This window comes from Anabrus simplex, chromosome 14 (genome assembly GCF_040414725.1).
Source record: "Anabrus simplex isolate iqAnaSimp1 chromosome 14, ASM4041472v1, whole genome shotgun sequence".
Classification (NCBI taxonomy): Eukaryota; Metazoa; Arthropoda; class Insecta; order Orthoptera; family Tettigoniidae; genus Anabrus; species Anabrus simplex.
Window position 1 is genome coordinate 75,945,309 of NC_090278.1, and position 27,577 is coordinate 75,972,885.

Below are 27,577 nucleotides of genomic sequence, written 5' to 3' on the forward strand. Positions count from 1 at the left end.
TAACTTTTTCAGAATTTTCTCTGGCTTGATAGCTAGGAATGGGTATATGAGAGACTGGCATATAACTGTGTTCATTACTTTAAATTTCTGATCAGCATGTAATAGCGGACAAGAAATCAATTTCTCCATTTTATTTTGTAACTTTTTAAGTTCCTGTGTAGGTTGAAAAATTATTTCATTCAAAAAGTTAACTCCCAGATAGCAGATTGTTTCTCCATGTTGCAAACTTGATATATCGTAGCTCTTAAATTCAGCTGGGTCTTCGATTAACTTTCCGCGTTCGATGCAGATTGCCGTAGATTTCATTGGGTTGATGTCAAGCACTATTTCATGAAATCTCCTTGCGACAATTTTCGAGAACTCCATGAAATCTCCTTGCGACAATTTTCGAGAACTCAAGTGTTGCTGTTCAACTATTGCCTATGACAAGCAAGTCATCAGAGAAACCCATGATCGTTAAAGGTGGAAGATGTGGTACTAAAGAATATCCATAGTGGCTTGTGAGAGAGTCTTCGGTTAGTTCGTCTAAAATATGACCTGTTGATAGATTGTAGAGACAGGTAGAAAGAGGCGAGCCCTGCATAACACCCCTTTTTAGACTTAAGGTTGCTGTCTTTTCAGTTAGTTTCTATTTTTGTAGTGTCTCCTGTCTGGAGATTAACTATAAATTCCTTTAATTTCTCAGGAACTCCTAATGTCCTCAATGTCTCGTGTAAATGATGGTGCCCAACATCGTCAAGCACCTTTCTGACATCTACAAAAATCACTGTTACATCACTTGTTCAGTTTCGCGGAATTTAAAACCGAATCGAGGGTAGAAGTATTTATGTGTGTACCGGTTGTGGATTAAGAAGCAACATATTCTTTTAGGTGTTTATCAAGAGCTATTTCGATTACTCTCCGAACAATACAAAAGATTGTGATTGGTCTCCAGTTTGCAATGTCATCAATAGCACCTCCCTTGTGTACAAAAACGGTCTGGCCTTTCTAAAACACTGTGGTACCTGTCCTGTTTGAAGCATACGAGTGGCTATTGTAGCGATTATCGCGGAAGCTATGTCACTTAATAGCTCTAATGATGGCAAAATCAGGTCCAGGTGAAGTGTCGACCACAATTCTACTTGTTGCAAGCTGTATTTCATCTTTAGATATAACAACATTGAACGTGTCATTGTGAACCGTTTGAGTACTTTCGCTAACTTTTGGGGGGTAATTTTCTCTCACTGAATTATGTCCGTACCCTAATATTTCATGGAAATAGCCATATACATGTTGAGAATTAATCAGACACTGTTCATTGTTTTCGTGAAGGACCGTTCTAACTGCTGTCCTACATTGATTGTGGAACTGAAATTGAGTTAATTGATATAAATATTCACTTCGTCTTTTTTCTCTATCCCTATTAGCCGACTGTTGCGGATTTGAATTTTGTTTATATCCTTTTTCTGTATTAACATAAGATTTTTTATGCACCTCATAATATTTCTGGGTGTTTAGGCCCAGGCAAAAAATCAATAGCAGTGGACAGAAACGTTAGAAAGTCTTCTATAAATAAGAAAAAATTCAGAATCATGTCACTTTGTAGCTTTCCCCTCCATATCACCATTTGCTCTTTTTAGTATGAGTTGCGTGTGTTTTGTTGTTTTATTTCTTTTCTACAGGGTTATTCACCTAAGATGTTACCGAGAAAATAAAACATTAAACATACACCAGACTGCAAATAACACTGACAATTTCCTCAAATAAAGTAAATGAGTTAAATTACCCACCAAAACTAGTTTGAAACCACTCCTGATAGTATACGAGTAGACTTAGCAGATTGTTGACCTTGAAGATCTCTGAATAAAAGCCGGCACTTTAAATAGTGGTAGACCAGTTTTGGAATAATGTCTGAAGTGTATTCAATACAACAGCCAGCTCCTGATGGCGTAACTGAAATAGCTTCAATCGAGTCAAGACACTCCAGTCTTTGTTTAGCGGTGTTTAAGATTTAGTTAACTGCTTTTATTTACCGTTACATTAACTTTGTTAAGTTCTATGTGAAGTTAAGTGGAGATTCTCACTTAAAGCATAAGAGAAAAGCACTGAGAAATGGAGAAAAGCAATGTTCTGTTTTTAAGAAGTTTAGTGACGCAAATTCTGGTAGTCTCAAGAATGTGGCAAGGTTAGTAGCCGCTACTACTGGCATTCCTAGGACTAGAATTTATTGTGCTAGAAAAGTAACTTGCAACTGTAGGAACAGTCGTTATACTGGGGGTAAGTGAAGTTATCAGACAAATATGATTGTTTTACACAGGACGCAATTTGGTGAAAAGTTCTTAGGTTTTTCTTTAGAAATGAAATACCAACAACTGACAAAATTTTAACTGTCTGTGACCAGTGATGAAACCATTCCCTCTTTCTCACATGCAACTCTCCACAGTTTTGTAGCAAAGACGTTATTTCCATCAAATTATAAAGTTTCGGGAGGAGGAAAGACCAATTTAGTACTTGGATGAGACGTTTGTAAATTCAGGACACACCCGTGAGATAATATGGAGTGATACAAATAACAAATTTGGTATGGACGACTTCTTGAAGGGATAGTAGCTTAAAGAATCCTTGGGTGAAGGGGAAAAGCTTGATTATTACGCACACTGGCAACAAGAAAGGTTTTGTGGAAGGAGTATTATTAAGTTTCAAATCTAACTCCACTAAAGACTATGACAAGGAAATGGAGATATATTCAAAGAATGGTTTACGAGGGTACTAACTCGTCTTGAAGCCAATGCAGTTACTGTTACGGACGTGCTTTACCATTTGGTTAGAAATGGTAAACTGCCCGATCAATCGTGGAGAAAGGGTGATATAATCAAGTTCTGTACAAGAAGGGAAACCCTTATGAATGAACGGTGTCAAGTTGGAACTTCTTAAGGTAATCCCACAGGATAGTAAGGACTCGTGTGGCATATATGGGGTAGATGATAACGCATTGCACACAGGAAGGCAAGTTTTAAGATTACCACTGTACCATTGTTCTTTGAATCCATTTAAGTGTGTGGAGCCCAGCAATGGGTCACGTGGCGCGGAACAAGAAAACTTTCATCCTTGCGGAAGGAAGAAAACTGGTGCTGGAAGGGATGGATCTAGTGACTCAACGTTGCAAAATGTGAGAAACACGTCACTGAGATGGAAGAAACGAGAACGTGGGACATATACTGATTAATAGTGGATGCCATTGAACAGATAGTAATAAACGTGTACGACTCAGTAATATATAACATTAAAAGGACATTTAAGGATGAATGTCCGCCTTGTCAACATTAATATGAAATTCATTACATTTTCAATACACCAAATATGTTTGAAGAGCCAAAGTTCTCTTCTTCAGTGGCTTCAAATACCATCACAAATCCCAGACCTTTTATTGAAATTGTAACAAATTTCATATTAGTGTTAAGGTGGACTTTCATATTTAGTTACCTGTTAGTGATATATTGGCTGCCAATATGGATATATTTACTAGTGACCATTATGATTAAGATAATTACAGACAGTAATAACTCTACGGAGGGGATCGAGTAACCCATCTTTCTTCCACCGGTTACATTGGTGAGTACATCAATCTTCAGAATTATATTGAATATTACGTTGGTTGATTCATTCATTCATTCATTCATTCTGGTGATTGTGTAAATAGCGTTTTCTTCTTAGAACGTGTTAGCTACAGGTTGTTTGAATGTGCATAGTACTGCAAAGCTCACATGGGTTGATTTGCTTTTGTTGATTGACGTAATCTGAAATGGGGTATAGGTTGTGTGCATGGCCCTCAAGAAATACTTCTTAGTATAAGTTTACCCGACCCTTGAAGTGCCCAATAATTTATTCTTCAGCTAACAAAAGATTTATGTTGCCGTTAGCATTACCCAGATGTCGGACAGAAATAGCCTTTCACATGGCTGGTAATTTACCTGCGTCTTTACCAGCAGCTGGTAGAACCATCTCTGGGAAAGTAAATTCATGAAACAGTGCAGCCCCTCTTCAATCATCAGCCACTGGGTGACACGATTGGTAAAGAGTTTACTTCAGTGTTCAAAGAAAATTTAGAAGTATTTAAATGTACAATATCCAATCATATTATAGAATCTCTTTAGAAAGTGAATTTGTTCATTTTACACCACCAAAGATAAATACTTTCTTTTTTTTAATGTAACATATGTTATTCTTATCATTTCAGTTTATTTGGCAGGAGTGATTTCACTTGTCAATAAGAACCTCTACTTTTCATATTAGACTTTTTTTCTTTCAAAAGAATAGGTTGTTGATATTTAGTTAGCAATGAAACAACCAAAAAGAAGATGCACTGGGTGTTCAAAATATTGCATTGTTCTCTATCCTGAAATAGTTTGCTGAACCTACAATACTATTGGCAACTTCTGCGGTGCTCGACAACGCAAATGTGTTCGAGAGCCACTGTTGACACACAACACAGGTAGAGTGCTGGTTTCGATAAGATGATTGGGTATGTAACACAGTGCAAGATACATGACAAAATCTGCCAACACATAACAGGTCTTGTAAAAATTCAATTTTGGGCCCATAACGTAAACAAAATCTGTTCTTTCTCCAAAGTGAATTAGATGAACCGAACAATCTTGTATCCAAAGTGAAAGTAAGCTCACTAAATATGAGGAAACAAACATGTATTTATAATTTTTTAGAAGGAAGAATGGGGATAATTTGGATAAAGTGAAGTTGTTACTAATTCCAATTGTAATAAGATCAAGTATGTGGTTTAAATATGTTCTGGATGTTGATGAATATTATCAGGATTTCATGGAGTTGCTTAAAGAACTGATAGAAAATAACTCAAGAATGAAGTTCCTTGAAAATATGACAAAGACTAAAGTAAAGACTGTTTAAAGAGCCAGTAATGTTTGTCTCCAACTGCAGTACAAAAAAAATAAAACTGATAAATTTCTTAGAAGGTTCTTCCTACCCCACAATACATCAGCTACTTGAAAAATTTGGAGTTTATTTGGAAGAACTGAAAACCAGACTTACAACACTGTCATCACTGTAATGTGGGTAGCAAACATCAATGTTCAGAAACACAGTGCAGTTACGTATCTGCAAAACGAAGGTTCTTGCCAAAGATCAAGAAAAAAAAACATTACTGGAAGGATGTGGTTTCCTTTTCAACCCTTGGAACACAATAAGGACAAGAGATAATTCTCTTAAGGTGCGTCCACACCAAAATGTTTCCATTAACTTTGTTAATGAACACTTAATGTTCATGAACATTTCTGTATGTTAATAGAAAGAATAGTGTGTTCAATAACTTTCTGAGCACGTTGATAAAATTTCTTTAACTTTTGTGAATGAAACTTTTCATTAACTTTGTGTTTTCGTCACACATGCACAAGGACGCAATTAGAGCACGCAGATTCGTAGCACGGAATACGATGATTTATTTCTTCTATGTTGTTGTTTGAGTCATTGGTCCATAGACTGGTTTGATGCAGCTCTCCATGATACCCTATCCTGTGCTAACCTTTTCATTTCTACGCAACTACTGCATCCTACATCTGCTGTAATCTGCTCGTCATATTCATACCTTGGTCTACCCCTACCATTCTTATCACCTACACTTCCTTCAAAAACTAACTGAACAAGTCCTGTGTGTCTTAAGATGTGTCCTATCATTCTATCTCTTCTTCTCGTCAAATTTAGCCAAATCGATCTCCTCTCACCAATTCGATTCAGTATCTCTTCATTTGTGATTCTATCTATCCGTCTCACCTTCAGCATTCTTCTGTAACACCACATTTCAAAAGCTTCTATTATCTTTCTTTCTGAGCTAGTTATCGTCCATGATTCACTTCGATACATAAATGCATTATCAAGAGAATTTTGATGGCTGCTGCATCATGAATTAAAGGGCCTGATATAGGTGTTCTTTCCAAACTTAAATTCTACTTGACTTTCCAGCACTTTTCTTTGCCACACTTCGCGTCTGCCCTATTCTCTAATTGTACTAGCTAAAATAATGAAAGCTGTTGCTGCTGCAGGTATTTCCTTCTTCCTGACCCTATGAACTGTAACCTCGCAAACAGCTATTTTGGTGTGGACAAAATGTTGAAGTTTGTTAACAAAAGCTTACTAACATGTTGAGAAATGTTTTCATTAACATTGTTTATTAACTTTGTTTCGTTATCATCATCATCATCATCATCATCATCAATGTCCCACTCCAGTCGCCTGGGTGTGGTTAATAAGCCTCTTTCACTCCTTTCTGTCCTTCCACTTTTCCTGCTCCATTACTTCTGCCACATCCAATCCGGCTTCTCTAATGTCCTTCCAAATCTGATCCACCCACTTTCTCCTCGGTATTCAAACTGGTCACTTTCCATTAACTTTCTTTCCAATTCCCTTCTTGCTACCCGTTCCTTTCCCATTATTTTTACATGTCCGAACCGTCTTAAGTCTTGCTTTCTGTATCTTCTGTACCAACGGTTCTATATTTAGCTCTTCTCTGATTTTAATATTTTGAATTCTATCCGTTCTGTTTTTTTAACCGATGTTCTTAAACATTTCATCTCTACTGTTTGGATCTTATTATCTCGTCTCTTATTAGTTACCAGTGTTTCTAGTCCATATGTTACAACTGGTATGAAATACTGTTTATATAATGTTAATTTTGTTCTCTTGGATACTTTGTCATCCCATGAAAGCTCTCTGACCTGATAAAATGTTGTACCTTTACTTAGTCTGTTATTAATTTCAGGGTTGATTTCATTACTTCCATTAATAATGCTACCCAGATATGTAAACGGTTCTACATTCTCTAACCGTTCTCCGCCTATGTTCACTTGGCTTCTCTTTTTCTCTTTTCCACAGTGCATGACTACTGTTTTGCTTTTTACTAATAACCATTACAATCTTCTCCAGATTTTCATTCCAAAAGTCCAGTCTCCTTTGTACTTTTCTCCCTTTCCCCAAATCACCACATCATCTGCAAATACCAAAGCATTCACTTCATCACTACTGATACTCTGTTTTACACATTTTATGACTTCATCCATCAGTAAAATAAACAATAATGGTGACAGTGCACTTCCTTGCTTGAGACTTTCTTTTGTATAAAATGTTTTGCCACCACTCCCCATTTGTACACTGCTTTTACTCTCATGATACAACATTTTTATCTTGTTAATTAACAATTTTGGTACATTCCTTTTCAGCAGGCATTCCCACATGTTTTCTCTAAACTGTATATTAAGCTTTTTCCAAATCCAAAAATATGAATATGATTTTCTTGTTCCTTTCCATATGATTTTCCATTATCGTTCGCACTGTAAATATGACGTCTATTGATTATTTATTCGGTCTAAAGCCATATTGTTCCTCCTCTGTGTGTATTATATCCCTCAGTCTTTTGTCTACGATTTTCTCCATTACTTTTAGACCATCTGATAAGAGGGTTAAAGCTCTATAATTTTCACATTTCTTCCTATTTCCTTTTTTGTAGTGGTACAATGCTTCCTTGCTGCCAATCTTCAGGTATCCTTTCATCCTTTCATATGACATTCAGGGCTCTGTATAGCCACTGTAGTCCAGTGCTTCCTGCTGTTTCGTTAACGTTGTTTATTAATTTTGGTGTGGACTAACCATTACAGTATACCAAAAAAAAAAAAAAAAACTGCCTTCCAAACAAACTGAGCAAGGCTTAATTCCTGGAAGGCTGCATGCACACATGCACAGCTGTGAGGGATAGCAGAAGCATTGACCAGCCGTGTTCACTCTTCTGGGGCATGATAGCACGTGAGGTGCACCAAGTCTTGGTCGCCATTGATCTATTTTAATTAGAGCCTCAACTCTGTTAAGAGTGCATAAATAAACTTAAAAATTATGAATGAATGAATGAATTAAAATGAATACAAATAGTCTAAATTGGCCAATTTATTTCCTATATCACCTTACCTGTAGAGCTTGCAACGGTTCTCGAAGATCACTTTCTCATCTTCTTCTCCAGTGTTAACTTCCACTTCTGCGGGCAAAGGAATAACAGGCTGGAAATCTGGGCAAGGATCATGATCATTTTCTACCCCTTCTTCTTCTTCACCAGTGGCAGAGCCAGTTGAGACCCTGTGCTGCTTAGGAGTAGCTTCCTTACTGGCTGGGCTTCTATCGGGAACCACTGCCGAGTAAACAGGTGAAGGTACAGATGACAACAACGTCTGTGTTGAGATGGGAAGCACTGGGCTAAGAGCTGCAGCACCTTTTTCCAGCCTGGACGCAATTGGTAGCTGAGCTTGAGGTGGCATAGAAATCTGGAATGCATGAGGCACACCTGAAGCACTAGAAGTGGGGGCAGTCACTGTCGGAGCTATGGAGGGTACAGGCTGTGGGTATGCAGCTTGTTGGGTGGCTGCAAGGCTCATCACAACTGGAGGTGGTGGTGGTGGAGGCAAGACTGGGGGTCCAAGCACAGGTACTGTATGGACCAGGGGAGTACCTAGCCTATGCTGTGGAGGTATTGTTACACTCAGAGTTGGTTGGGTCAATGGTGCAGTCGTAGGAAGAGTATCGGAAGACGTTATCACAACATTCACTGGTGCCACTGGAGTTTGAGCTAACTTGTGGAGATTGGGGGAATCTGCTGCAGGTGCTGCCGCTCCCAATCTTGAAAACCCTGGAGCTCCACGGAAATCTGGTAACTGCTGACCCTCCGAAAAAGGAAGAGCACCCTGACTGTAATATCCCAAAGTCTGTGGATACATTAGAGCTGGGTCCATATTCCGGAAGAAACCACCCATTGCTGATCCAGGTGGTAAGAGTGGCGGTGGACCCGCTCCAGCTTCTCCTGGTGGAGGAGGCCCGTAAGCTACGGTGCTGCCGCCCAGCATTCCTGACATTGGTCGGTATCCCGGGTAATTCGGATAAGGAGGGAATGGCTGATACTGATTCAGATGGCTTGTGGCAGCGTTCACATCTTCAGGGTAATCATCATCAAATACATACAAATCGTCCTCATTGTCCACCTGCGGAAAAGAAATTCAGCAAAATGAAATAAAAACAGTTTGCTTTTTCATCATGTAGATTAAACGAAAGGAATGATTATACAAACTGACTATTTTATCCATCAGAAACCTTCAGGAACATCAGATAAAAATCCTGTTTACCTGGAACCCATTAATCTGCCAATCAGGATCAATAAAGTAGATATTTCTACATTAACCCCTCAGCGCCGACCTCTATACGTGGTATAGACCCATACATGGTTTCACATTTACGGCTATAGCGCGAAGAGTTTTGGAGTTACTGATATGCAAATTGTTTTGTTTCCAAGAAGACATTTTCGGGTTTATCAGTGTTGTAAATAAGAATTGAAAAATCGTTATAATGCAGTTGTTTTTGCAAGGATAATTATTTGTCAAATAAGTCTGAGCACTAATCTCTTTCTTTTTTAAAAGTCTGTTTGCTTCATTCTTTCCCACAGAATAAAATAAAGAAATGATGATCTGAGAAGTTTGTCTTTCGTGTGATGTTCTTTGCTCTATTTGTACATTGGGAGTGCGGTTTATTTATTATATTTGTCTTTATTTCTCGGCTTGTAATATTTTCATAACTCTCCACGAGCGCTCTGTATAGGCATCAGTTAGTGCTGCTTTCTGTCATACGATACGAGAACCAGTTGTTCATGGTATATATCTCGCTTGAAAGACGATGTCTAGACCTTTTATCTGAAATATGTATCGAGTTGGTTTGTTTCGTCATAAATGTTATTCCCCTCATTCAGTTTCGTCCTGTTGCTTTCGGTCTCGATGCAGCTTCATCAGTCCGTGTGACGCGCCGCGCTCAAGCCGTGGTATGACTGACAGTAACGTGCTTGAAATATTGTATAATTCAGATGAAAGTTTAGTCGGAAGTAGTAGTGACAGTATAAGCAGCAGTGATAATGAAATAGATGATGTAGCAGTGGTAAATGATGAGAGTGGCGATGAGGAGGAAACAGTACTTGGAAAGTTCGTGTAAGAGACTATAGATAATTATACAGGTCAAAGAGAAGTTTTCAACGGTGAATTCTGATTGCTAAAATCTCTAATAATACTCACACAGGTCACAGAGACAAATAGGTTTGTTTACAAAATACGCTCACTCGGGAGCGGAAAGAAATATTCAAGGCCGGCGCGCAAAAGATAATACAATTCCAAGGTTGCAGGAAAGATATTTTATCAGGAAATTAGCACCCAAGAGCTGGAAATCCAAACCTCAGAGACATTGTATCCTGTGCTCAAAACACTGCGAAAAGAAGGTGTCAGTGTATTGCTGCCAGGAGTGTGACTTGAGTCCCTGTCTCAAAGAGTGCTTCGAACTCTATCACACGGAACTAAATTACTAAGGAAATGTGAAACAATTATGTAATTATCTGCATGTACATAGTTCTGTCATAAGAAATTCCAAATTTCGTGAAAATCGGGCTACTCTTATACTTGCAGTAACGCTTTAAGTGAATCGATGTATTTCAGTCGCGCGTAGTTGAAATCTCATCCGGCCGCGGGGTAGGAAGCTATTTAAATGGCTGCGACGCTGAGGGGTTAAACTGAATTGTAAAAAAATAATTATTCTGAACCCAAGATGGATGAAATAGGATTTTAATGAAAAATAAAAATTATTTCAATCAAAAAACAAATGTCCTGAAATGATCTTCAGTTGTTAATAAAAATGAATGATGAACATTAACCCCTAGCACCCACGCGGCGAGCCATGCCCGACAACGAGAGTATCCTGCGTAGATCCTATGCCGGGCAATGTTAGCCAAGATTTTCTTCCCTGTATAACTCAGTCGCATTACGCACCCATGAATTAAAGGTTCCGTAAACTACTGCCATCTTTCGACAATAATTTGAAGCCATGTATAGCTATTATTTCTTTGAAATCAGGCTTTGTGCGAATTCTTTGAAGACCATGCGAGTTTGTAAACAGACGTTGCTTAGCAACATGGCGTCGCCCTTGCTCAGCAACATGGCGTCGTTTGAGCAGCATGAGAAGGAAATAGCACTTTTAGATGAAAGTGACTTTTATTTCAACGATAATGAGATTTTCAATTAAGTGGTGAGGAAAATATTGCAGAACGAGATTGTGCTGGTGAGTTGAGTGAAGTTCCCGATAATGAGAAAAGTATGCTAAATGGCAGTGCTGGTACCTCTACTGGGTGGCTGGAGGGAATACCGTGACAAGGACTTGGAATTTAAAAGAACCCCATTCGAAGGTATGTCAGGTTATAAGCCACCGCAAGGGACTAAACCTAACAGTGAACTTGACTTCTACCAATTATTCATGACTGACGAGACATTTGTCTCAAATATTATTACAATATTATAAGTCCACCTGCTCAATACAATACAATATGATCCATATGGTCAATTTTTTTTTTTTTTTTTTAACATAATACATAAAAGTCAATGGTACATGTTTCACCCTCCTTACGGGCATCATCAGCCTATATCAATCTTAAAAAAATACATATGGAGTCATCCTAATCTTATAAATTATAGGTTAAAATGTTGAAAAATGATTTCGTAAAACATTATACAATAACATCTAAAACAACGATAATGCACCAAAGTATGTTAAAAAAGAGTAAATTAACTGTTTTTGAAGATTAAAACGTGGTTAAACATGAATTTTGAGAGTTCAAAACTAAAATGGATCCTTTTTTTTATAATATCATTAAGACTGTGATGGCGTTGAATGTAAACACAATCATCAAAGGGGGATGTTACTTCAATTCCCGTAGTTTGAATCCAAGATGGTAAAATCACTGTCCGTTATTTAAAACGGAAGTGTGAACGTAATAAACATGTTAAAATGTATACGGTTGGTATATCTGAAAGTAGAAAAGAAAATGGAACTTCTTGTAGAGGCGTTGCTAATGATAAAACGTATGTCAAAGCTAGCGGATGTCAGTAATTATGTTGATAGTCGATTGGATTTAAAAGACAGTGAAGTTGATGTTAGAATTCCGTTGAAACATAAGTAGGAAGAAATGATCAAGTATTTTCGTACGGTGCGTATTAAGTACGTCGGGTTGTTTCAGCAACGCTAGTGGATCATATTGTATTGTATCGTATTGAACAGGTGGACTTATAATATTGTAATAATATTTGAGACATACGTCAACTTCAATACGGAACCAAAATGAGAATAGTTACGTGTGACGAGACATTGTCGTACAATTTGCACGAGACTAACTGGTATGCCAGTGTAAACATTCAAAAGGTGACGCCCCTCAGACGTGAGTCTAATTGGAGGCCATGTATAGATGTTACTCTTCCTGAATTCAAGGCATTTTTAGGCGTAATCCTAAATATGGCAATGAACAGTAAGCCTGAATTAGGGGGGTGAGACAGTGTTTTTCCGCAATACTTGCAGAAAAAAGCCTGGATTACATCCCAGCGAGTGCTTTGATAAGTTCCACACAATGCACTATTACAGATAAAAAGTGACTTGCGATAATTTCAGGCTTAAAAATACCGACCATTGCACCTGAATATTGTATTGTGCCCGTATTATATTTATTTTGTGTTTGCTTTAGTTACGTACATACATACATAATCATTAGAGACCGTTATGCCTTTCAGCGTTCTGTCTGCAAGCCTCTGTGAATTTACTAAACGTCGCCTAAATCCTCTATTTGCAACTAGTGCTGTGGCCTCATTTAGTTCTATACCTCTTATCTTTAAATCGTTAGCAACCGTGTCTAACCATCGTCGTCCTGGTCTCCCTCTGCTTCTCTTACCCTCCATAACAGTCCATTATTCTCCTAGGTAATCTATCCTCCTCCATTCGCCTCACATTACCCCACCACCAAAGCCAGTTTATGCATACAGCTACATCCATCGAGTTCATTCCTAACTTAGCATTTATCTCCTCATTCCGAGTACCCTCCTGCCATTGTTCCCACCTGTTCGTACCAGCAATCATTCTTGCTACTTTCACGTCTGTTACTTCTAACTTATAAGACATCCCGAGTCCACACAGCTTTCGCTCCCGTAAAGCAAAGTTGGTCTGAAAACCGACCGATGTAAAGATAGTTTTGTCTGGGAGCTGACTTCCTTCTTACAGAATACTGTTGATCGCAACTGCAAGCTCACTGCATTAGCTTTACTACACCTTGATTCAATCTCGCTTACGGTACTATATTACCATCCCGGGAGAACACACAACCTAAATACTTGAAATTATCGCCCTGTTCTAGCTTTTTATCACCAATCTGACATTCAATTCTGTTGAATTTATTACCTACTGACATCAATTTAGTCTTCGAAAGGCTAATTTTCGTACCATACTCATTGCACCCATTTTCAAGATATTATCCTGCAGGCTTTCAGGACAATCTGCCATTAAGACCAAGTCGTCAGCATAGGCCGGACTGCTTACTACATTTCCACCCAACTGAATCCCTCCCTTGCCATTTTGTACCTTTCAGCAGATTATCCATGTAGACTACGAATAGCAAAGGTAAATGATTACAGCCTTGTCTGACCCCTGTAAGTACCCTGAACAAGAACTCATTCTGCCATCAATTCTCACTGAAGCCCAACTGTCAACATAAATGCTTTTGATTGATTTTAATAACCTACCTTTAATTCTATACTCCCCCAATATGGCAAACATATTTTCCCTTGGTACCCTATCATATGCTTTCTCTAGATCTACGAAACAAACACAACTGCCTATTCCTCTCGATCCATTTTTCAATTATATGGCGCATACTGAAAATCTGACCCTGACAGCCGCTCTGTGGTTTGAAACCACATCGGTTTTCATCAAACTTCCTCTCAACTACTGATCGCACCCTCCCTTCCAAGATGCCAGTGAATACTTTGCCTGGTACAGTAATCAATGAGATACCTCGATAGTTGTTGCAATCCTTCCTGTTCCTTTGCTTAATTTTTTATAAATATGTCATCCATTTGTTTGTGCTGTCTCATATCCCTCTGCAAGCAGGTTCTTAAATGGAGCTGTAGAGGCAGGGGTGTTCAGAAAAAAGAGAGGGCTAAGAGTTAATACATGAATTAATGAACATACATACATAATCATTATAGACTGTTATACCTTTCAGCATTCAGTCTGCAAGCAAGAATTAATGAATGTTAATAAAAATAAATCATGAATAGTTTTGCTGGTGAAATCCTCTTAATGGAAAACAATTGTGTTAAAGAGTGCTATTTCATAGTGCTTTTCTATGAAACATAGGTGTGGGTACACGAATCAAATTTACTTCGAAAAAAAAAATTTCCTTTCAGGGAAAGTTGTTTTTTTTTTTTTTTTTTTTAAATCAACAAATGCCCTTCCTTATGCCAACTCTATGTGAAGGGAAGTATATTCGCTATTGTGGGTTTCTATGGTTGCTGGTTGTGTGGTGCACTGTATGAATATGAATAGTAATCTGTTCTTCCCTACTGCTTTACCAAATGAAATGGACAGTACTGTAACTAAGATTGAATATGAACTGTATTTGCATTTATTGTTAAATTTTGGTATGACTTTAGCTTAGTACTGTTAATATTAGTGTTGAAAAAGTACATAAGAACTGCAAAGAAATCTAGACTGCTTCAATTAAGTTGTTAAATTTTCCATCATTTCAATCCAATTGATCTAGTTGAGACAGATAAATTGAGTTCTTCTGTACCTCATAAGTGACTACAAATAAGGAGCATGCCGTTGTATATAAGTGATACATGGATGATAAGCTCAGAAAGAAAGAGAATAGAAGCTTTTGAAATTTAGTGTTACAGAAGAATGCTGAAGGTGAGATGGGTAGATTGAATCACAAATGAAGAGGTACAGAATGAAACTGATGAGAGGAGAATGATTTGGCAAAATATGACCATAAGAGACAATGATAGGGCACATCGTAAGTCACCCAGGTCTTGTTCAGTTAGTTTTTGAGCAAAGTGCAGGCGGTAAAAAACGGCAGGTGTAGACCATGATATTAATATAACAAACAGATTGAAGTACATGTAGGATGTTGTTGTTATGCAGAAATGAAAAGTTAGCACAGCAAGGATAGAATGCTGCATCAAATCAGTCAATGGACTGTTCACCCAAACAACAACAACAACAACCACCACCACCACCACCACCACCACCACCACCACCACCACCACCACCACCACCACCACCACCACCAAACAACAAAGCAATGCATACAATACATCCTAAGGGGAAAATACCTTTTGATCAAATACTGTATAATTACACAATTCACATTTATACAGGACAAAGGCTTTGAACTTGCGGCCTGAGGAGAGATCCTCACTTGGACTGTGTGAGTAGGGTAGCATCCTGCTTTATGAATTTACCGAACTCTCAACATTTCAAGCAAGCCTCGCACCTAAGGGAGTAACGGAGTCCCACTCCCATTTGACAGGTGAGGGACTCATTGGAAACTAGAGATGGGAGTTACATATCATAACATGATACTGTATCTTAATCCATAACAGTAAGCCGTTCCAGATATACTGTATTATGTTCCTCCGAAGACCCTAATACTAAAGTAAATGTCTCAGCGAAACCGAGGGAAGGGTAGGGAATTTCTGATTGGCTGTATTAGGGAGCATAGCAGATCGCTTTAAGCGTGCACTCCTGCGCAGGTGCGAGCGATACTTTTGTAACAGTTTAGTGGCAGTACTGATATTCCTATTCTTTTACTTGCTGGAGGGTTACAGATCTTTAGTTATTCGAAGTGCTTTGTATTAGGCTTATTGGTGGTAATACATACAGTAGCTTAATTCCTCAGAATAGTTAAGCATGGTCTTCCCACCTTGCATCTTGAGTTTCACTCCGTGTCCTGGACAATGAGTGGATGCAATATTAAATCCGATATGATTTACGTGGACAGAAAGTCAATGACAGGAAAACAGTTTCTTAGAAATGCGTTTAAATAAGGTACCCAATTATAATATTAATTTTTTTTTAAACTAAAAATTTTACCAGTTCATACAGTTCTGATAATATACACGGTACTCAAATATTAGGTCCTGAAAAGCTATTGCAAGTCCCATCACTTGATCTATGCATCCTGAAATTTCGCCATCGACTGCAACCTGTAAGGCAGTGCAGCTAGAGAGAGCGAGAAAATCTGGGCAAGCCACTTGCACTGATGTTTGCCAAATATCTACAACCTTCCATATATGACGAAAGACGATTTTGGAGCCCTTTATACTGGATTTACAGAGCGAGTTGGAGACACGGTTTGTGTTACGAGCTGTTAGCTTGTATTCGGGAGATGGTGGATTCGAACCCCACTGCCGGCAGTCCTCAAGATGGTTTTCGGTCGTTTCCCCATTTCCACAACAAGCAAATGCTGGAACTGTTCCTCAGTTAAAGCCATGGTTGCTTCCATCCTAGTCCTGTCCTATCCTCTCCTATCGTCACCGTAAGATCAGTCTGTGTCGGTGTAACGTAAAAGAACAAAAAAGTACTGGATTAAACTCTGCTTAAGTCTTGCCTGGTAAGGCTATTTCCTCATGACCCATTCCGCAGCATCTGAAGTGTATATGGCACTCGTTCATCAACATATTTTATAAAATTTGGTCCTAATGTCTGTTTAACTACAGATCCTTGGACATCTACAAATGCACACAGCAGCTTTTTATGCATGGAGGTTTTGAGGTTGGTTCTCGGAATGTAAATGGGTCATTGCAAACATTTATCTACGAATAGTTAAGAATGTGAGTGACAAGCTGGTGAAAGGGACACTGGGAGATAAGTACTTACTAAGGTGTGGTTAGGGGCTACAAGAGACAATAGGTATAAGGAATGTTCATTCCAAAAGTTGACTTGCAACTTGTATTGTTACTTTTATATCCTAATACTCTAACCTAATACTACAAACAGGAACATGATACTGGAAAGTAACCATTTGCCCCATCCCTATTGGAAACAACTTTGCGAACGAAATGGAATTCGATAGGGAGCTATCAATACTAATACAGCTTATGGAAGAAAGAACTGGCTGAGTCAGCAAGGAGAATGCATCTGGATGTGCTAGGAGTAAGTGATATTCGGGTAAGGGGAGATAACGAGGAAGAGATAGGAAATTATAAAGTGTACTTGAGGGGTGTTCAAAAGGGAAGGGCAGAGAATGGAGTAAAACTGATCATCAGGAATACTATTGCAAACAACAGTTTCTGTTAGACACCTAGATGAGTGAATGATGTGGGTAGATTTGGCAATTGGAGGAAAAGAGAACTGTCTCAGTGACATCGTAGCCAGCGTCAACAGCAAGGATGATAGTGCTAATGGGAGATTTCAATGCGAAAGTTGGAAATAGGAAGGAAAGATACAAAAGGTTGATTGGTAAGTATGGGGAAGATATGGAAGCTGATGGGAACGGGAAGCATTTGCTGGACTTCTATGCTAGTATGGGTTTGGCAGTTACGAATACATTCCTCAAGCATAAGGCTACACATGGCAAGGTAGGGGTACCAGATCCATAATAGACTATATCTTAACCGACTTCGAATTCAGGAAATTTGTTAGGAATGTAAGAGTTTTCCGGGGATTTTTCGATGATACAGACACCTATCTGATCTGTAGTGAACTATCTCTCGGCCTAGGGTAGAGAAAGTGAAATCTGTCTGCAAAGAAATGAGTAGAAAATCTCCACGACAAGGAAATTAGACAAGTACATGGGCACGATTAGCGAGAAGTTCCAAACAGTGGACAGTAAGCAGGTTCAGGATATAAGAAAAGAATGGGTGGCACACAGGGATGCTCTAGTGGAAACAGCAAGGGAATGCCTAGGAACAACCGTGTGTAAATATGGGGTAAAAGCAAACATTTTTATGGAACGATGAAGTGAGAGCACCTTGTAAACGTAAAAAGAAGGCTTATAAGAAATGGCTCCTAACAAGGGCTTATGGTGACATAATTGTACATAGATGAAACAGAGCAAAACAAATAGTTGAATAAAAAATAAGAAAAGTCCTGTAAAGATTTTGGTAATAACCTGGAAAGGCTAGGTCTAGCAGCAGGGAAACCTTTCTGGACAGTAATAAAGAATCTTAGGAAGGGACAGAAAAAGGTAATGAACAGTGTTTTGGGTAATTCAGATGAACTCTCAATAGATCCCAGGGAATCACTGGACAGGTGGAGGGAAAATTTTGAAAATCTTCTCAACGTAAAAGGAAATCTCCATGGTGGTGTCGCAAATAACGGAGCTCGTGGGGAGAAGGAAAATAACGATTGTGAATTTACGCTTGAGGAAGTGGAAAGGATGGCAAAATAAACTCCATTGTCATAAAGCAGCAGGAATAGATGAAATTAGACCTGAAAAGGTGAAGTATAGTGGGAAGGCAGAATAAAATTGCTTCACAGATTAGTAAGATTAGCAAGGGAACAGGAAGGATTGCAACAACTATCAAGGTATTGTAACAACATATTACAGTCGAGGCGCTCATACGAAAGGAAAAGGGGCAGACAAAATGGTGCGCGGCAACTTCAGGCAGTACAAATACATATAAACAGATCAATCTAAGTCTAGAAGGTGCAGAATCATAAAAACCATGCGAAGGAACTTTGGAACAGGTATTGTTTTAAAAAAATTACTGAAACTAATTCATTCTTTACACTTGAAGAAAAAGATCGTACAGGAAAAATCATCGCAGAAGCAATCTATCTTTGTTCTGGAATGAAATAACAATTTAAATAAGAAGATTAGAGTAATATTCCGACCTAGATAATAGCTGAACAGCAGTCAAGATACGGAAAAGATCGGAGATCTTTCGATTCTAAATATTAAAGAAGGGAGATATTGACGGAGTATGAAGCTAATAGATTACCGGTATAGCCGAAAGAAGAGGCGAAAAGGCAAAGTTCCGTGCTACAAGCAATTGGAATCCGTAATTAGCCTCAGGAAGATATATTTATTATAAGGAAACCACATCTGCATAATTATAGAGAAGCAGTTTCACAGAGACAATACATAGATATATTGAGAGGCTAAAAATGAACAACTCAACTGTATATACTGCCAGTATGTCATTTTCTACTTTCATGAGCGACTGACATCATGAGCAGATTGCCTGGGATACCATAGCGAGGTCAAGCAGCATCATGTATTAGGACCTGAGATGACGTCTCGAGAGGTGGAATTCAACCGCATGGAGCACGCATAACGTCCAAGCAGAAGGCAGCAGTTCCCAGAGGAGAGACGAGTTTCCTGTGTAAAGGTATTTGTAATATTTCGTAGAAATAATTTATATTGGTGAAATATTTAGCTTCGATGACTGATATGTGCCAAATTCTAAATGTTAGTGGCAGGTCTTGATCATATAACTGCGAATACTAATTATTTTATGTAACATATATATTCAAATGTGAAGTGATATGGTTATGTTGATATACGTAATGAGTGTATATTGAGTTAACATACCAATCTACACGGAAAGGCTATTCAGTTATGAACCTGGAGACATTGGGAAGAATGCATGTTATTATAAAACATAGATAAACTCTAAGAGGAAATCAAATTGACAAACATGACCGCACCTACTTAAAATAGAAGAAGAGATGGATCCTACTTCGATTATAAGAATATTATAGAAGAAATACCATCGAGGGATAGTAGTATTGTAACTAATGTGATATTATAAGGAAGAATAATGAAATGTTGTATGTGAAGAATGATTATTAAGAAGAGATGGATTTGAATATGTGTTAATAGAGATGTTGAGATTTAATGTTTAAATCATCGAGAGGTCATATGAAAGAAGACGCTACGAATTCGTATGATACATGTTGATACAGGATCGTATTCGGAATGGCTATTGTAGGGTTAGGTCATGTTGAGATCAACGTAATAGCAAGAGACCAGCTGATTCAATGTCTATTTGTGACACATTGTGACAGAATATGCGTAGTTATTAGACTCCATATGATTAATGCTGAACATGTAGGGATTTATGTCAAGAATTATTGTTGTATTTAGAATCATTCTTTCCCAAGCCAGCAGTAGATTGATACATTGAGTTAATTTAAATTAATGGCACAGCGGTATATGAAATAAGATTAAATTATGACTGATGGTAGTAGAATATATGAATATTTGACGCATCTTTTCGGTAGAAAGACTAACGCAATGATTTAATGAAAAGTATATTTGGCTTGTTTATGATTACTATCGTTGCAAATGAGTTAATATAGGAGTGATAAATAAATATTTCATTTTTAACGATATTTTAAGGGTATGGCAATAATCTCTAGCCATAGTAAGGAAACTTATTGAATATCTCAACTCTCATGAGTCAAATATGTCTAGGAGACCCAATATGAAAATTTTCCCCATAAATAATAATAAAGATTAAAACCTTGTACATGGACAATACGAACATCAATTATGAATTTACGTGCAAATTAACTTGTGAGCATTATATTTTCAGTGAGGCATGTTGTTGACATCAATTCAGTAAAACGACTTTTGGCATGTAATGAAAGTATTAGCATACAAGAAGAGACCCCATTTCAGTTATGTCATTACCAGAAAGAAATGTAAATATGTGGTGATTATTTCTTAGTCATCCTTTTTCTTTTCTCAGGATTACACTATTTTCATTTTATTCAGATTAGCATGCTAATAAACTAATGTTAGAATTATTTTTGACTTATTTCTTCCAGTAGCGAGAAGGTAATACAATCACTGATGGTAATTTAATTCACATTGAATGTCGAATGGAGACGTCCACCGGCAGAATCCGTCTAGTAAGCGACTTAGAGGACTTGCCTAATCCTCTTCGGAACCTACGATAAATGAACAAATTGACGAAATGAATAAATTCTTTTCTGAGACGCTACTGGGATTTATCCATACTCTTACTTGGATGCAGGTGGGGTGGAGTATCTCATTGATTAATATACCAGGCAAAGTATTCACTGGCATCTTGGAAGGGAGGGTGCGATCAGTCATTGAGAGGAAGTTCAATGAAAACCATCGTGATTTCAGACCACAGAGGGGCTGTCAGGATCAGATTTTCGGTATGCGCCAGGTAATTGAAAAATGCTACGAGAGGAATAGACAGTTGTGTTTATGTTTCGTAGATCTAGAGAAAGTAAATGACAGGGTGCCAAGGGAAAAGATGTTAACCATACTGGGGGATTATGGGATTAAGGGTAGATTATTAAAATAAATCAAAGGCAATTGGGCTGCAGTGAGAATTGATGGTGGAATGAGTTCTTGGTTCCGGGTACTTACAGGGGTTAGACAAGGCTAATCTTTCACCTTTGTTGTTTGTACATTACATGGATCATGGATTCAGTTAGGTGGAAATGTAGCAAGCAGTCTGGCATATGCTGACGACTGTCTTAATGGCAGTTTGTGCCGAAAACCTGCAGTCTAATATCTTGGAACTTGAAAATAGGGGCAATGAGTATGGTATGAAAATTAGCTTTCCAAAGACTAAATTGATGTCAGTAGGTAAGACATTCAGCAGAATTGAATGTCAAATTGGCGATACAAAGCTGAAACAGGTAGATAGTTTCAAGTATTTAGGATGTGTGCTCTCCCATGATGGTAATATAGTAAATGAGATTGAATCAAGGTGCAGTAAAGCTAATGCAGCGAGCTCACAGTTGCGATCAACAGTGTTCTGTAAGAAGGAAGTCAGCTCCCGGAGAAAACTATCTTTACATCTGTTTTCATACCAACTTTGCATTAAGGGAGTGAAAAATGGGTGGACTCAGGGTATCTTACTAATAAGTCAGAAGTAACAGACATGAAAGTAGCGAGAATGATTGCTGGTACAAAGACGTGGGAACTCGGAATGAGGAGATAAAGGCTATTTTAGGAATGAACTCTATGGATGAAGCTGTATGCATAAACCGGCTTCGTTGGTGGGGTCAGATGAGGCGAATGGAGGAAGATAGGTTAACTAGGAGAATAGTGGACACTGTTATGGAGGGTAAGAGAAGTATAGGGAGACTTAAGAAGACTATGGTTAAACTATGTTTCTACTGATTTCAAGATAAGAGGTATAAAACTAAACAAGGCCACAGCAAATAGAGGATTGTGGCGACGTTAAGTAAATTCAGAAAGGCTTGCAGACTGAACGTTGAAAGGCATAATGGTCTATAATGTATGTATGTATGTATGCTTCAAGTGTTCTACCAAGAGACAGCACGACATGTTACACAGTATTCAAAATAGGAGGAACTGCTCTTTATCACAACAAAAACTGCATTCTAATATCTCAACTAGTTCATGTTCCATATGAAACGGAGTGTAAAACCTTGCTGCACCTGGCTCCATCTCACCCAAGCCAGTTAGTAACAATTACATTGCAAAGAAGCTAGAGATACTTTTAAATTTCGAGCAGAAGTAGGAGTAAAAATGTCAGAAATGTTAATATCAGGCAGTGAAATTGTAAAAATAATGAAAGTAATGTTGCATGACCAGGGGTAGATTAAAAATCTAAAAAGTAAATTATTGAACTGATGAAGCGAAGGTGGCAACAAATTTCACTTTCTAGGGCTACTGAACATTCAATATTATTCAGGCAACTTTGTGGCCCATGAAAGTCCCATATTTAGCTGGTATGAATGTAAAGTCTCTTGATTTTGCAAATCCCTACTAACTGATAGTTTTCTACACCTTGAAACCCTAATAAAATGTCAAAGACATTCCAAAGTAAGATGTAGGATTCATATAGTTTATTTAAAAAAGTTTGTTGGAGAACCTACACATTGCTCCAGTTCGTAAACTGAAGTTCCCATGATAACCTACGAATAGCTGTGATTCATTAAAATTAAGTATCGATTCTGACCAAATGAAGGACTAGAAAATTAATATGCCAGAGTTTTCTAAGGCCCATGAAAAATTTATATTTCCACTATATGCATGTTACCCCAACACTTGACATGAAGCTGGGAACTTCTCAATATAGTGATTTTCATTTGAATATAAAAATGACTGATTTTACCTGAGGTAGATCGCTTGTGTTGTGAGTATCGTGCCTCTTAGATTCTTTCCTGACAAGCTCTTGAATAAGATTCTGCAACAGAAATTTAAAAAACATAACATTACACATCTGCTGTTTGAATGGTTGAGAAAACAAGAAGGAAATAAGTTTTTTATTAACATATCATGGAAGTTTCCTTGCTATATCTTCAATAACTTGAAAACTAATCAATTAATCTGATGTCTATTACATAAATTAATAGATTTATTACTTATGAATAGCTTTATCATATCAGAGATTACCAACTGACTAGCATAAAAAATTTAAACCCAATTTAAGAAAACTCTTATTTCTTGTTATATACAAAGGGCACTAGGGAAGTTTTGCAATGTGAGTGAACGCTTTACACCTTTTCAAAATAATTTCCACCACACTCAATACACTTCTCCATACGTTGAAACCAGTCACTGAACCAACTTCGCCACTTTGCTTCGGTTACATTTTCACACTCTTGATCCCATGCTGCCAGAAGCTACTCGTTGGATGCAAAACGCCGCCCTTTTAGCTTCATCTTCACTTCTGGGAAGAGTGCAAAGCCACAAGGGGCAAGATCAGGACTGTATGGAGGGTGATCAAGCACAGTCAACTCTTATCTGGCAAGAAAAGCCATTGTTACATTTGCTGGAGCATTGTCGTGATGCAACAGGCAAGTGCTGAGCCGTAACCTTGGACGGAGCTACACGAGAACCTGGATGACCTGAGGCAGACAAGTCTCACTGTACCACTTCGGAGTAACTGTTCTTTGTGTTTCTAGCACAACCCATGTCAGGATAACCCGTTTAGTGAAGAATACTGCAATCATCCTTTTCTTCACACTGATCTTTGACTTTCACAATCACAGGAGTACCCTCATCTTCAAACAGCCACACCTTGTTCTGGGATTTTGTTGGGACATCGTAATAATAAAGCCAAATTTCGTCACCTGTAACGATGCTATTGACGTTACGCGAAGTCCCATTTTCAAACTGTTTTAGCATTTTTCAGCACCATTTCACTTGATGTGCCCTTTGTTCCTCTGAAAGTGAATGGGGTACCCAAAGGGAACAAACCTTTCTAACATGGAGATGGTCGTGTAGAAGTGAATGAATAGCTGGTGCAGGGATGTGGAGGGTCTCTTCTACTTGCCGATATGTCAACCGCCCCTCTTGCTGCAACATTTTCCTCACAGCTTCAATGTTTTCCTCAGTTACTGATTGAGACTGTGGCCCGGAACGAAGATCGCCTCAACCCCAAAATTTCCCCTCTTAAACTCTTTGCAACAGCGGAAAATTGTTGTCTGATGTGGACAGTCTTTCCCCAGCACAGGAGTCCTTTCCTACAAGCAGTGGTCAACAGTTAATCCACAAGCAAAATTGTAGCGGATAATTGCGCTATGTTCACCTATAGACCACAGTGACATCTTAACTTGCTTTCATTCCCACTGCTTCGTAACAACTGGTGTGAAGGTTGCGCCTTGCTGTCTTCTACACCGGTTTTCACCCCTCTTTTCATCCCTCACCATGACAGGGGTGTCCAACCAACCGTATTTGGGTATTACAAAACTTTCCTAGTGCCCTTTGTATTATGCAGCATAGTGATATTTTAATGACTTTTTAAATTAAAATACTAACACAGGCATCCATTATACACAAACTGACAAACTAGGCAATTTATGCTTTGAGTAATGGGAAACAGTCTCTCAGAGCTTCACTATTGAAATTCAAAGCTCGTCTGTATGTTCCCCTTTTGCTCTAATTACTGCTCGAGAAATATATATAATTCCTCTCGTTAATTTTTCCAACATTTTGGTAGTTAACAAATCCCTAGAAGGCATTGGCAAAGGTCTTCACAACAACTGACAAAAGACTGTTTTGCCATAGGGTCAATATCATCCCACAACTCTAATGGTGATAAATCAGGTGACTGAGCAGGCCAGATTGTTACTTGTAGAACTCCCTTGAGATTCTTCGTTTCTTACAGACTTCTTGCACAGTTCTGAAGTGTGTTTTTGGTAATCATTTGGCAGCAAAACAAACCCTCTTCGAATGAGCCGAGTTCCAAATGGTACTTCAATGCTTGATAGAATGCAATGGTGCTGCTCCTTTCAAGATATCTTCCACTTTCACTACGTATTCCCTTATTACAACAAACAACTCCAAACAATAACGCTATCAACCCCCCGAGCTTCACAGTCAGTGTTAAGGCCGGTCTCCACTGGTTAACATTTAACACCAAAATGTTAAATTTAATATGTTACAATTGACATGTATATTGTGATTGTATCTTCCAACTGACTTTGCATGTTAACTCAGAATGTTGAGGTTAACACTTAACATGTTGGCGTGTTTTCTGCTCCAAGTGGAAAACACGTCAAGTCAATTCGTTGTTCGTGAGATGTCGGCACAGCTTCGGCAACTTCCTTGCTGTTTCCATGTCAACAGATAGCCAAACGACGTACTTTTCGTGAAGTAGGATTGTAGTTGCACTCATTCTCTTTGTTGTAAGCTACAAACACAGTACCACTACGCACACGTGTCGTTCTCTCCGCACTATACTAAAATTGATAGTCAGAAATGGAGTGGAGCAAGGAGATTACTCTGGACTTAATGATGTAATAGAAAGGGCTTGTTTGTGGGATGTCTCGAAGGAATACACAGACAAAGCGAAGAAAGCCGACAGTTTCCAGGAACTCTTAAATTATCCATAATATTGTTCCCACGAATGCATCGGGGAAAAAAATCTAGTGTCCCTCCACTCCCAGTACAGTCAAGAACTGAAAAAAAAAAAAAAAAAATATATATATATCAGAAAAGTCAGAAGTCGGGGGCGGGAGCGGACGAAGTTTATACTTCAAAGTGGTTTGCTTTTGAAGCAATGAACAGGGTGAGGGGAGAAAGGTGCCCAATAAAAGTGCATTTCTAAATTGTAACAAGAAGCAACAGTAGCAATAACAAAGGCCAAAACCTCTTCATCTGAGTGCACTGTCCTTGTCTGAAAATACTAGACACCACTTGAATGTATTACCACAAATTAATTTGATGAACTACCTATATATAAACAAAGAAAGTAAAGTTTAACATGTGTATTAAGTGTGGTTACAATGTTAAATGAAGCAGTATTTAACATTTCACATGTTTATGATGTTGAAAGGGGCCTAACATCTAGGTTATTGGCCCCTAATGGTACAAAATGAAATGACAAATTAAAAGTTCAAAATCATCCACTGACCAAAATAAAGAATGTCATGAAGAATGAATGGATGGATATGAATTTAAAACAATCAGTGGATCCGACCCAAAAACTATCATAAAAATAGTATTACTGACCAAGGGACCACTTGTAAAGCACAATCCTGAATGGAGGATGCTTGTTGTCTGAAGGTGTCCAAAATCCAGGTCAATGGCTCCTCATAATGGTACTTGACGCTAGTGAAGTAGAACTATGGTGTTTGTCATGTTGGGGTACTAATCAAAAGCAGCGTAGACTCACGGTGTTCCACACATGATAGTACTACTCACAAGTATTCTATGTCGTACAGGTAACGCAGACCTATGGTGTTTCTCACATAATGGCGCCACTCATAGGCGACGCAAACCGATGGTGTTCCTCACCTAGGTGTACTAATCACGGGCACCGGTATTCCCATGGTGTTCCTCATATAGTGGGTACAAATCACAGGCAACGCAGACCCAGGGTGTCGCTCATACAGTGGTACTAATCACAGGCAACGCCCAGACCCGTGGTGTTTCTCACAATGGTACTAATCACAGGTACTGGTAACCCACAGTGAATCACTCTCTGCTGCTACTAATCACAAACCTATTGTGTACCTAATATAGTGGTACTACTCGCAAGTAAAGGCGACCCATGGTGTTCCCCGCGTGATGGTACAAATCCAAAGTAGTTTCATGGTTCTAATACAATCATCCCTTGGTTGCCCCTTTTAGTCTCCTCTCACGACAGGCAGGGAATACCGCGTGTGTATTCTTTGTCTGCATCCCCCACTCACAGGGAGTAGACAAGAGAGAAAAAAAGAATAAAGAAGGGATCCATCACTTCGAAAAATGAAGTAACGGATGAAGAAAGGCAAGGGCCATGAAGGGCGTGAAAATGAAAGATGCCCTAGGCCTCGATTGCTCTAATACCGCCGGGGTCAGAAAAGAACACGAGTTGACCAAGGGAGGTCGGACAGGATAGACTTGTAATAGGATAGATTAACACCTTGTTGGCCATATGAGACCAACGTTGACTCACTGAGCTTAATGCCATTTGGGCCGCGTGAGTCCGCTGTGGACTCGCGCACTCTGCAAGTCTCATGCCCCGTAGTGCCATACTGTCATCACACCTGATGTAAACGTATGTTAAATGAAAGTAGGTGGCCAGTACCTTATGAATCTATTTTTGGCCTGTTCATTTGCGAGTCCGATGTGGCACAATGTGCCCTGTATGTCACTGTAATATATCAACCACAATAAATAATGACATTATTTATTGTTTTCAGATCGTGTCATGTGTACAAAAAACAAAAGATTGTACTGTATAGTGTACTCATTGTTCATTGTCTCATATCAGGGTCTATAGACGAATTGAAA

At 38.5% G+C, this 27,577-nt stretch overlaps 1 protein-coding gene across 1 annotated transcript in view; it reads right to left on the reverse strand.

Moving 5' to 3' along the window:
- Nup358 (Nucleoporin 358kD) overlaps positions 1-27,577 on the reverse strand; it is a 343,965-nt gene that overhangs the window by 133,540 nt on the left and 182,848 nt on the right. Inside the window, exons 17-18 of the mRNA XM_067157834.2 lie at positions 22,968-23,039; positions 7,963-9,023 (exon numbers count right to left, since the gene is read on the reverse strand). Coding sequence (XP_067013935.2) covers positions 7,963-9,023; positions 22,968-23,039 — 1,133 coding nt within the window. The remainder of the gene's footprint in view (positions 1-7,962; positions 9,024-22,967; positions 23,040-27,577) is intronic.